The 13,752-nt window shown below is 45.4% G+C and overlaps 1 protein-coding gene across 1 annotated transcript in view; it reads left to right on the top strand.

Moving 5' to 3' along the window:
- Window positions 1–1,310: 1,310 nt before the first annotated feature.
- The window catches only part of LOC117340611 (hemicentin-2-like), a 22,855-nt gene continuing 10,413 nt past the window's right edge, over window positions 1,311–13,752 (top strand). The window contains exon 1 of the mRNA XM_033902375.1: window positions 1,311–1,485. Coding sequence (XP_033758266.1) covers window positions 1,392–1,485 — 94 coding nt within the window. The 5' untranslated portion in view covers window positions 1,311–1,391. The remainder of the gene's footprint in view (window positions 1,486–13,752) is intronic.

Raw genomic sequence — 13,752 nt, 5'->3', positions numbered from 1 at the left:
GTAACATCTTACCTATTTGTTTGTCTTACGAACTCTTTCATAAGGTTCACCGTGAAAATTATGGAAAAGTACTCGACAGGTGCTGCGTCACGTCGTGGCATATTCCTAAGTTCATTTGAAACAGGCGGAACACCATATCTCTCTGGCTCCGGAGGGAAAACCGTTACCCATGGTCTGTTTGCCATCTTGGATGTAAATGACGTCACATGTGAACGTCATTTAATTATGTATCACGTCATCGAATCATTTAATATCTGTAATTGACTATGCCGATGTTCAAACAGTGTCTCAATCTCTGCATAATCGAGATCACGCCTGAAAGTGATATGTAAGATGGCATGACAATTGTAATTAAAAAAAGATGCCCAAGTCTAAATATTTCGTTTAAATGCGAAGACAACATCACTGTTTTTTGGATTTTTCTTTGACAAAATAACCACGAAAAATCCTATTACGTGATCATTTGCTATCTTTATTTATAGAATTTTTCAAGAAAATCACATTTGCAATCAATTAAAACAATTTACCATTCGTGTCAGGTTTCCATAGAGATATGACATGACTTCCGTAGTAACTGGAATCTATTTATCTAATGGGTTTCAATTGTACACTATACAAACTCATTGCTTGATACTTGACGTCATGGAGAAGTGTAATTGACTCTATGCATTAACTGATGACGTCATAGAACAGCGACGTCATAATAGGAGATATTTCAAACCAGATGAAATCGTGGCAATTTAGTGAAAACCGAGGATTTAGCCGTGGCAGCGAAAGGGTTAAGAGAACGAAGCCGTTACGATAAAGATTTATGCAACCATTGATTAATCATAGCTATAGAATTATTTTTCACAGATGATTACAACGTGTTGTACACCTTGATCAATGAGGGAAACTCATTCACCCTTAAGTTCTCATAAATAACACCTCATTAAGAAATGGGTAAATTAAAAAAAGAATACAAAATTTTTTTATCAACAGTCATGTATTTTCGCTTAATGAATTGAATTGTTACTTTATATAAGTTTATGTTGATTGCCGAATGAGGTAATTCAAATATGTTGTAAAAAGGAAGCATGATAAACGTTTAGTCTAACCACAGATATGAAGGATGGAAATATATTGTCGAAGTGACATTCCTTTCAAACAGACCTTTGTTCAACGTAACAAAACAAGTAAGATTTTATCAAAATTCGTCTTACAGCGGGTAATAGTTCCGGCTACTGGTATTTACGGGATATTATGTGATGTGTGTGTTATTATTATATATATTTTTTTTTGATTGACAGCAGACCTACACTACGACACATGGTATTATATTTATAGTTGTATATAGTAGTATACCGACCAGGAAGTTTACATACAACATCGTATACAGATATACGTCCAAAATGTACATACAGAATCAACACGTATCTGTATCCAACAGTGATATAAAAATCCACTGGATCATCTTACTACTATTGGCAGTCTCATCATCGTCAGGTACGTATACAATGTACACTTACTCTCATCACCGTCAGGTAAGTATAAAATGTACCCTTACTATCATCACCGTCAGGTAGGTATAGAATATACACTTACTATCATCACCGTCAGGTACGTATAGAATGTACACTTACTCTCATCACCGTATAGAATGTACACTTACTATCATCACCGTCAGGTAGGTATAGAATGTACCCTTACTCTCATCACCGTCAGGTAAGTATAGAATGTACCCTTACTCTCATCACCGTCAGGTAAGTATATAATGTACCCTTACTATCATTACCGTCAGGTACGTATACAATGCACACTTACTCTCATCATCGTCAGGTACGTATACAATGTACACTTACTCTCATCATCGTCAGGTAAGTATACAATGTACCCTTACTCTCATCACCGTCAGGTACGTATACAATGTACCCTTACTCTCATCACCGTCAGGTAAGTATACAATGTACACTTACTCTCATCACCGTCAGGTAAGTATACAATGTACCATTACTCTCATTACCGTCAGGTACGTATACAATGTACACTTACTCTCATCATCGTCAGGTACGTATACAATGTACACTTACTCTCATCATCGTCAGGTAAGTATACAATGTACCCTTACTCTCATCACCGTCAGGTAGGTATACAGTATACCCTTACTCTCATTACCGTCAGGTACGTATACAATGTACACTTACTCTCATTACCGTCAGGTAAGTATACAATGTACCATTACTCTCATTACCGTCAGGTACGTATACAATGTACACTTACTCTCATCATCGTCAGGTACGTATACAATGTACACTTACTCTCATCATCGTCAGGTACGTATACAATGTACACTTACTCTCATCATCGTCAGGTACGTATAGAATGTACACTTACTCTCATCACCGTCAGGTACGTATAGAATGTACACTTACTCTCATCACCGTCAGGTACGTATAGATTGTACACTTACTCTCATCACCGTCAGGTAAGTATAGAATGTACACTTACTCTCATCACCGTCAGGTACGTATAGAATGTACACTTACTCTCATCACCGTCAGGTACGTATAGAATGTACACTTACTCTCATCACCGTCAGGTACGTATAGAATGTACCCTTACTCTCATCACCGTCAGGTACGTATACAATGTACCCTTGCTCGGGTCAACCCTGTCATGATATCAAAACAGGTAACTGCCACTTTATAAATTGAGCGTGTTTTTTTTAATCGAGCCGAGTGACGTCATTAGATTGTTTGTTGGTGTGGTTACGATACCCTTAATACAGTTTAGATATATAGATGGTGACGTGAACCTCAAATGTATCATACTATTTGTATTTGTCGTTTCACTATGCAACATATAATGCAATGTAATTATTGTCAATTGGCTGTTGACCTAGCGCCTGTATTATATACATACAGTACCAAAGCTACCTGTGTGTCTCTTTGTCTTTCTGTCTGTTCGTCCGTCCGGTCGGCCGTTTGCCCATCATTCGTTCGTCCCTCCCTTTCTGTTTTTTTTTTTTCAAAGATAACACCTTGTGATTGTTACGAATCCATTGTGCATTGTGTAGTTGTATATGCTATTAAATTCATATAAATGGGTGCTATATGTTTTTGTATAAATTAAACAACTCAGTTATGTCAGGTTATGATATGTTTTGTGATGCTGAGGATAATAACATTTTACGTCACGTGAAACCCTCACAGATCTCAATATGTTAGCTCCATTAGATATTGTGGGCACGGAAATGAGTTGAAATGTGTCGCTTTCTAAATACGATGACAGAACAGCAAACACTATCAACACATTTCTCAGATAACACACACTTATACAACCGACTCAACAGTGGCTAGATAACCGAGCTCGTAGCATAGAGTATGTGCGAGTCACCTAGTGGACTGTTCGATTGTTATTCCAAAAGCCGTACAGCCCATATGTTAGCATGGATACAAAAGCTGAAAACAAAATACATAATTTGGAGAGTGATATTTAAACCTCTATTATGGTACATGTATAAGACAATATGTACATATATGTTGTTGGATTGTTGTTGCAAATATATTTCATTGATATAATGAACCCTGAAATTATCAAAATATAGCATTTTCATGACTTTAACGTTAAATGTTAATCGTGATATATCAAAATCAATATGTATATGAAACATTTCGAAGTAAACCGGAATATTAGTTTGAATTCAGGGAAACATTGCTGGTCGCTTATGTAACGACTGCCGTTAAGAATGCCATCATACATAGGAGATCGGTAATGTTACCGTTAAGCTATCAATAAGTTGAGAAACGGACCGACGTGTGCTGTCGTAGTCGTGTCCCTTGGGAAGATACTTTACCCTTACGGCTCCTGATGGCATAAGACGGGCCTTTCGTATGTTGTTCAATAAGGTAGTCATCAACTACAAGGAGAGCGCGCCTCAAAATGACACTGACTGCTCATCTGACGAAACAAACAAACAAACAAACATATCGATTAATTGACCGCCACCAACAGTATACATGTAGTTGTAAATTCCCGGAATCAATGCATTAACTGTATCTAAGACTGTTCAATGAAAACTGAAGCCTCAACATCATATGAAGTTTTATTTAGGTAAGACAAAGTTATGTTTCTCGTTTTGATATGACTATTAACACATATTTGCCACTTCCGAAATGTGTAATGTTTTACTGATCATGTGAGTTGTACTAATATTTGATATTAAAAAAAAATGCTAATAGCATGATAATGAATGTTTCATGACTTTATCACTCCAAAGTTTATAATTGTATAACTCATATCAAACCATAAGCCATGTATAACTAATGGTTATAAACAGTTTCATTGTAATGTATTAGTTAAAAATTATAGGAAAGTTTGAAAAAGATGGGTATGCAGAAGCTCGAGTGATTATGGAGATAAACTGTTTATGAGATATATAATTATGTATTAAGTGCGTCTACGAGCGGACAATTATGAGCTTGTTGTTCATACGCATGTCTCTCGGATTTTATCGAATTCCGACCATAACCAAATAAAACAGCAACTGGGTAAGACATAGCAGAGCCATGTCTAACAACCCTGTTTAAATATTCAGATCTCTCTGATTTCATCAATTACATTCTGATTGCAATATATTTTTGCATTTTACCTCTACAAATGGTGACATCACAAATAGCAGGTAACCATTCACTGCGTACAAAGTATGCTGGCGAGCCAACCATACTACCCCGACTGTTTATATAGACCGTAAGACGAGACCCACCGCCCTAGAACCGTAAGACGAGATCCACCGTCCTAGAACCGTAAGACGAGAGCCACCACCCTATAATCGTAAGACGAGAGCCACCGCCCTATAACCGTAAGACGAGAGCCATCCCCCTATAACCGTAAGACGAGAGCCACCGCCTTATAATCGTAAGGCGAGAGCCACCGCCCTATAACCGTAAGGCGAGAACAACCGCCCTATAATCGTTAGCGAGAGCCACCATCCTAGAACCGTAAGACGGGAGCCACCGCCCTATTACCGTAAGGCGAGAGCCATCGCCCTATTATCGTAAGGCGAGAGCCACCATCCTAGAACCGTAAGACGAGAGCCATCGCCCTATAACCACAAGACAAGAGCCACCGCCCTATGACTGTAAGGCGAGAGCCACTGCCGTATATCCGTTAGGCGAGAACAACCGCCCTAGAATCGTTAGCGAGAGCCACCGCCAAATAACCGTAAGGGGGGAGCCAACGCACTATAACCGTAAGACGATAGCCACCGCCCTTTAACCGTAAGGCGAGAGCCACTGCCCTATAACCGTAAGACGAGAGCCACCGCCCTTTAACCGTAGGGCGAGAGCCACTGCCATATAACCGTAAGACGAGAGCCACCGCCCTATAACCGTAAGGGGAGAGCCACCGCCCTATAACCGTAAGGCGAGAGCCACCGCCCTATAACCGTAAGACGAGAGCCACCGCCCTATAATCGTAAGGCGAGAGCCACCGCCCTATAACCGTAAGGCGAGAACAACCGGCCTATAATCGTTAGCGAGAGCCATCATCCTAGAACCGTAAGACGAGAGCCACCGCCCTATAACCGTAAGGCGAGAGCCATCGCCCTATTATCGCAAGGCGAGAGCCACCATCCTAGAACCGTAAGACGAGAGCCATCGCCCTATAATCGTAAGGCGAGAACCACTGCCCTATAACCGTAAGACGAGAGCCATCGTCCTTAAATCGTTTGGTGAGAGGCACCGCTCTATAACCGCAAGGCAAGAGCCACCGCCCTATGATTGTAAGGCGAGAGCCACTGCCCTATATCCGTAAGGCGAGAACAACCGCCCTAGAATCGTTAGCGAGAGCCACCGCCAAATAACCGCAAGGCAAGAGCCACCGCCCTATAACCGTAAGACGATAGCCACCGGACTTTAACCGTCAGGTGAGAGCCACTGCCCTATAACCGTAAGACGAGAGCCAACGCCCTATAACCGTAAGACGAGAGCCACCGCCCTAAAACCGTAAGGGGAGAGCTACCGCCCTATAACCGTAAGGCGAGATCCACCGCCCTATAACCGTAAGACGAGAGCCATCCCCCTATAACCGCAAGACGAGAGCCACCGCCCTATAACCGTAAGGCGAGAACAACCGCCCTATAATCGTTAGCGAAAGCCACCATCCTAGAACCGTAAGACGAGAGCCACCGCCCTATAACCGTAAGGCAAGAGCCATCGCCCTATTATCGCAAGGCGAGAGCCACCATCCTAGAACCGTAAGACGAGAGCCATCGCCCTAGGACCGTGAGACGAGAGCCACCGCCCTATAACCGTAAGACGAGAGCCACCGCCCTATAACCGTAAGACGAGAGCCACCGCCCTATAACCGTAAGGCGAGAGCCACCGCCCTATAACCGTAAGGCGAGAGCCACTGCCCTATAACCGTAAGGCGAGAGCCACTGCCCTATAACCGTAAGACGAGAGCCACTGCCCTATAACCGTAAGACGAGAGCCACCGCCCTCAAACCGTAAGGGGAGAGCCACCGCCCTATAACCGTAAGGCGAGAGTCACCGCCCTATAACCGTAAGACGAGAGCCATCCCCCTATAACCGTAAGACGAGAGCCACCGCCCTATAATCGTAAGGCGAGAGCCACCGCCCTATAACCGTAAGGCGAGAACAACCGCCCTATAATCGTTAGCGAAAGCCACCATCCTAGAACCGTAAGACGAGAGCCACCGCCCTATAACTGTAAGGCAAGAGCCATCGCCCTATTATCGCAAGGCGAGAGCCACCATCCTAGAACCGTAAGACGAGAGCCATCGCCCTGGGATCGTAAGGCGAGAGCCACCACCCTAGGACCGTGAGACGAGAGCCACCGCCCTATAACCGTAAGACGAGAGCCACCGCCCTATAACCGTAAGGCGGGAACCACTGCCCTATAACCGTGAGGCGGGAACCACTGCCCTATAACCGTAAGACGAGATACACCGCCCTATAACCGTAAGACAAGAGCCACCGCTCTATAACCGCAAGGCGAGAGCCACCGCCTTATGACTGTAAGGCGAGAGCCACCGCCCTATAACCGCTAGGCGAAATCAACCGCCCTATATCTATAAGGCGAGAGCCACTGCCTTATAACCGTAAAGCGAGAGCCACCGCCCTATAACCGTAAGGCGAGAGCCACCGCCCTATAACCGTAAGACGAGGGCCATCCCCCTATAACCGTAAGACGAGAGCCACCGCCCTATAATCGTAAGGCGAGAGCCACCGCCCAATAACCGTAAGGCGAGAACAACCGCCCTATAATCGTTAGCGAGAGCCACCATCCTAGAACCGTAAGACGAGAGCCACCGCCCTATAACCGTAAGTCGAGAGCCGTCGCCATATTATCGCAAGGCGAGAGCCACCATCCTAGAACCGAAAGACGAGAGCCATCGCCCTATAATCGTCAGGCGAGAACCACTGCCCTATAACCGTAAGACGAGAGCCATCGTCCTTAAATCGTTTGGTGAGAGGCACCGCTCTATAACCGCAAGACAAGAGCCACCGCCCTACGATTGTAAGGCGAGAGCCACTGCCCTATATCCGTAAGGCGAGAGCCACCGCCCTAAATCCGTAAGGCGAAAGTCACCACCCTATAATCGCAAGGCGAGAGCCACCGCCCTAGGATCGTAAGACAAGAGCCACCGCTCTATAACCGCAAGGCGAGAGCCACCGCCCTATAACCGTAAGACGAGAGCCACCGCCCTATAACCGTAAGGCGAGAGCCACCGCCCTATTACCGTAAGGCGAGAGCCACCGCTCTATAACCGCAAGGTGAGAGCCACCGCCCTATGACTGTAAGGCGAGAGCCACCGCCCTATAACCGTAAGGCGAAATCAACCGCCCTATAACTATAAGGCGAGAGGCACTGCCTTATAACCGTAAAGCGAGAGCCACCGCCCTATAACCGTAAGACGAGAGCCACCGCCCTATAACCGTAAGGCGAGAGCCATCGCCCTATTACCGTAAGGCGAGAGCCACCGCTCTATAACCGCAAGGCGAGAGCCACTGCCCTATGACTGTAAGGCGAGAGCCACCGCCCTATAACCGTAAGGCGAAATCCACCGCCCTATAACTATAAGGCGAGAGCCACTGCCTTATAACCGTAGGGCGAGAGCCACCGCCCTATAACCGTAAGACGAGAGCCACCGCCCTATAACCGTAAGGCGAGAGCCACCGGCCTATAATCGTAAGGCGAGAGCCACCGCCCTGTAACCGTAATGCGAGAGCCACTGCCCTATAACCGTAAGACGAGAGCCACTGCCCTATAATCATAAGGGAAGAGCCACCGCCATATAACCTCAGGGCGGGAGCCACCACCCTATGACTGTAAGACGAGAGTCACCGCCCTATAACTTTAAGACGAGAGCCACCGTTCTATAACCTCAAGGCGAGAGCCACCGCCCTATGACTGTAAGGCGAGAGCCACCGCCCTATAACTATAAGGCGAGAGCCACTGCCTTCTAACCGTAAGACGAGAGCCATCGCCCTAGGACCGTAAGGCGAGAGCCACCGCCCTATAATCGCAAGGCGAGAGCCTCCACCCTTGGATCGTAAGGCGAGAGCCACCACCCTAGGACCGTGAGACGAGAGCCACCGCCCTATAATCGTAAGACGAGAGCCACCGCCCTATAACCGTAAGGCGAGAGCCACCGCCTTATTACCGTAAGGCGAGAACCACCGCCCTATAATCGTAAGGCGAGAGCCACCGCCCTATAACCGTAAGGCGAAATCAACCGCCCTATAACTATAAGGCGAGAGCCACTGCCTGATAACCGTAAAGCGAGAGCCACCGCCCTATAACCGTAAGGCGAGAGCCACCGCTCTATAATCGTTAGGCGAGAGCCACCGCCCTATAATCGTTAGGCGAGAGCCACCGCCCTATAACCGTAAGACGAGAGCTACCGCACTATAACCATAAGGGAAGAGCCAACGCCCTATAATCGTTAGGCGAGAGCCTCCGCCCTGTGACCGTAAGGCGAGAGCCACTGCCCTATAACCGTAAGACGAGAGCCACTGCCCTATAATCATAAGGGAAGAGCCACCGCCATATAACCTCGAGGCGGGAGCCACCGCCCTATGACTGTAAGGCGAGAGTCATCGCCATATAACCGTAAGGCGAGAGCCACCGCCCTTGAACCGTAATGTGAGAGCCACCGCCCTATTACCGTAAGGCGAGAGCCACCGCCCTATAACCGTAAGGCGAGAGCCATCGCCCTATAATCGTAAGGCGAGAGCCACTGCCCTATAACCGTAAGATGAGAGCAACCGCCCTATAATCGCAAGACGATAGCAACCGCCCTATAATCGTAAGACGATAGCAACCACCCTATAACCGTAAGGCGAGAGCCATCGCCCTATAACCGCAAGGCGAGAGCCACCGCCCTAGGATAGTTAGGCGTGAGCCACTGCCCTATAACCGTAAGATGAGAGCTATCGCCCTATAATCGTAAAACGAGAGTCACCGCCCTATAACCATCAGGCGAGAACCACTGCCCTATAACCGTAAGACGAGAGTCACCGCCCTATAACCGTAAGACGAGAGCCACTGTCCTATAACTATAAGGCGAGAGCCACTGCCTTATAACCGTAAGGCGAGAACCACCGCCCTGTAACCGTAAAGCGAGAGCCACCGCCCTAGGATAGTAAGGCGTGAGCCACTGCCCTATAACCGTAAGATGAGAGTCATCGCCCTATAATCGTAAAACGAGAGTCACCGCCCTATAACCGTCAGGCGAGAACCACTGCCCTATAACCGGAAGACGAGAGTCACCGCCCTATAACCGTAAGGCGAGAACCACCGCCCTGTAACCGTGAAGCGGGAGCCACCGCCCTATTGCCGTAAGGCGAGAGCCACTGCCCTATAACCGTAAGTGGAGGGGTCACTGCCCTTTAACCGTATGTCGAGAGCCACCGCCCTATAACCATCAGGCGAGAACCACTGCCCTATAACCGTAAGACGAGAGTCACCGCCCTATAACCGCAAGGCGAGAGCCCATCCTTATGACTGTAAGGCGAGAGCCACCGCCCTATAACTATAAGGCGAGAGCCACCGCCTTGTAACCGTAAGGCGAGAACCACCGCCCTGTAACCGTAAAGCGAGAGCCACCACCCTATTACCGTAAGGCGAGAGCCACTGCCCTATAACCGTAAGTGGAGGGGTCACTGCCCTTTAACCGTATGGCGAGAGCCACCGCCCTAGAACCGTATGGCCAGAGCCACCGCCACATGACCGTAAGACGAGAGCCACGCCCTAAAATCGTAAGGCGAAATCCACCGCCCTATAATTATAAGGCGAGAGTCACCGCCATTTAACCGTAAGACGAGATCCACTGCCCTATAATTGTAAGGCGAGAGCCACTGCCCTATAACCGTAAGTGGAGGGGTCACTGCCTTTTAACCGTATGGCGAGAGCCACCGCCCTAGAACCGTATGGCCAGAGCCACCGCCACATGACCGTAAGACGAGAGCCACCGCCCTATAATCGTAAGGCGAAATCCACCGCCCTATAATTATAAGGCGAGAGTCACCGCCCTTTAACCGTAAGACGAGATCCACCGCCCTATAATTATAAGGCGAGAGTCACCGCCCTTTAACCGTAAGACGAGATCCACTGCCCCATAATTGTAAGGCGAGAGCCCCCGCCCTATAATCGTAAGACGAAATCCACCGCCCTATAATTATAAGGCGAAAGTCACCGCCCTTTAACCGTAAGACGAGATCCACTGCCCTATAACCGTAAGGTGAGAGCCACCGCCCTATAACCGTAAGGCGAGAGCCATCGCCCTATAATCGTAAGACGATAGCAACCGCCCTATAATCGTAAGACGATAGCAACCGCCCTATAACCGTAAGACGAGAGCCACCGCCACAGGACCGAAAGAGGAAAACCACAGTCCTAAGATCAGAAGGCGATAGCTACTCATAACAGCATTACAACTTTTAGATACATATGGCTAAATGTGTTGGTGAGAGGACATTACCTGCATTTATTTTTTAGTATGAAAAGTGTGACCAGACCACACCAGACCAATAAGACTAGACCGGATCATAGTTGATAGTATAATAGTTACAGTCTGTGTTGCTCCAGGTGTTGCAGGTTAAAATGATGACCGACAATTTACTTTCGGCCTGTACAGCTTTCGAATGCACAAGTTATCAAAGTTAAATCTTATAATAATAAAAAAAAAATGAGTTCGACACCGATTATAAGCGCTATTCTTGATCTATACGAAATTATCAAACTGTCAATGTTGTCACACTGACGGGGGATTTTTTTCGAATTTTCGAAAATGCTACAAACAACATAACAGGATTTATATAAAATAGTGAAAAATCGATATTATGAACATGGTTTCGGTTGTGTAGGCCTAGTAGATTTTATTTTATTTTATTTTTGTTTTGTTAGCACTGATGTCAAAGGCCTACCTTACTCCTAAATCGAGCCCATGTTAAATTAAATCACCGTCGGCTAAATTAACGAAACTGATATGACCGGTTAGATGGGAATCTGTTTCGAACGAAATATCCTTGGAATAATTTTCACCTTCTATCATGATGACTTTTATTTAGAATGTAAGAGCTGATATTCTACCGAAATAACGTAAATCAAGACGATAAAAAACATATGTGTTTTCGGGGAATCGGGTCTATCTAGTTGTACCCATTGAACGCCGCATCACTGCAAAATGATAACCGTATATCATTGCGCAGAAAAACGGCTTTAAAGCCAAATCTGTGCCAAAACCATTGTATGGCATTGCTATTGATAACGACAGGAGGGACTATATCATTTCTTTTGAAAATTTCGTCTGTTCCGATATTTGAACTTGATGACGTCAGTGACAGGATAAGCGGTAGATTTAAATACGTCTAAAGCTACAGTAAATAAATAATAAAAAGAATCTTAATGAATGTATACATACGTATTGAACTGTTGTAATTAAACAGTCGTTATAATTTGGGTGACAGATTAATGTTTCATGTCGTCCTGCGACATTCTATATGTCTGTCACCCGACCTGTATGCATGTCGACTGTATATTACTATTTGGTAACAGCTCAATACTTAACCATTTCGTTAAATGAAACAGCGGTACATTCACATTAAACGTATCATCCAATTTTATACTTAGATGCTGTAACCCTGACCGGGTCGTCTGAGTACGCTGTCCCTGGGACTGAGTTTACACTGACGTGTGATGTACCAGATGAGGCCACTCTTGTCCAGTTTTACCGCCGTCCTAACGTCACTACTATAGTAGGTGGTATACAAGTAGCCGGTGGCCAATGTTACAACACCAAAGTCAGCCCCGCCGTCCCCTGTACACCGGATGTCTGTTCCTGTGTGACGTCTGGAGGCCTTGGTACAGTGTTCCGGTGGATCATACAGCCACAGACGGGATACCATGGATCTGTGTGGTTCTGTAGACGTTACAACCTTAACCTACCCGACTTCACACTGGACAGTGATAACTATACACTTACTGTAGCAGGTGAGTGTTAAATATGATAACGTGAACCTGTTTACAGATATAATCATACTATTAGATGTGTAACAATTCTAAATGCTCTTTTATTAGTATTTTATATGGTTTATGTATTATATTAACATAAATAAAATTATTTGGGGCAAACTTTAAAATCAGATTTGTTTTTAATTAAAATTTCATAAACGATCAGTGTTCAGCAAACACATTGTTCCATATTCTTTCTTTGTTCTACATTATCTATAACCAAAAAAACCAATGTGAATGTTCTTCACGGGCAAGGTCCGGTTTTGGATGGTCAAGAATTGATCAAACCGGTAGTTTGTAGAGATGAAAGAACGTTTGGACCAAACAAAAAACAAAACCTAACAGTTGCAAACAATATCTGAATTGTTGGGTTGTTGGGTAGTTGATCGTCTACCTCGTTAGTCAAATGGAGACAAGTTCAGACTACCTAAATGATTATGATTACTTGTTTCAACACGACACGTCAGCTTAGTATAAACGTTTGATATGTTTTTACTATTTTTCACAATATATTTGTGAATTGATACCCGGGAATCCCAGTTTACGAAAATATGAATTTAACCGAGAGTTTTGGTTTCGGTAGTGCTAAACTGCTTATCAAGTAATAAGTATACGTCTGATGAATACTTGATATGGTGTCTTATGTAATTGACCAGGATCATTAGAAGGTATCGTCGTACATCCGTACGATTTTGTAGCGACGGTACGTACAGCTATACGTCATGGTTATATATCGACACCTTGTCAACAGTCGATATGAAAAATGCTTATCACATCTGTTATACCTCAAATTTGTAGACGGCCCCGGTACCGCCATAGCTCTGTCCCCGTCCGACACTACCTACACCAGGACAGAGGGGGACACGTTACCAGACATCACCTGTACAGCGGACTGTAGACCTGGCTGTACCTTTGTCTGGACACGACCGGACAACACCAACTTTACTGTCTCACCTGTGTTGTCACTGGGACAACTAGACAGATCAGAACGAGGGACATACGTCTGTACTGCTAGGAATGTTGTCGGGGAGTCTACTATAATAACCAGTGTTACTGTACAGTGTAAGTAACTGGGAATGTTGTCGGGTAGTCGACTATAATAACTAGTGTTACTGTACAGTGTAAGTAACTAGGAATGTTGTCGGGGAGTCTACTATAATAACCAGTGTTACTGTATAGTGTAAGTAACTGAGAATGTTGTCGGGTAGTCGACTATAATAACCAGTGTTACTG

This window comes from Pecten maximus, chromosome 13 (assembly GCF_902652985.1).
Source record: "Pecten maximus chromosome 13, xPecMax1.1, whole genome shotgun sequence".
Classification (NCBI taxonomy): domain Eukaryota; kingdom Metazoa; phylum Mollusca; class Bivalvia; order Pectinida; family Pectinidae; genus Pecten; species Pecten maximus.
This window is presented reverse-complemented; position numbering and strand designations above follow the sequence as displayed.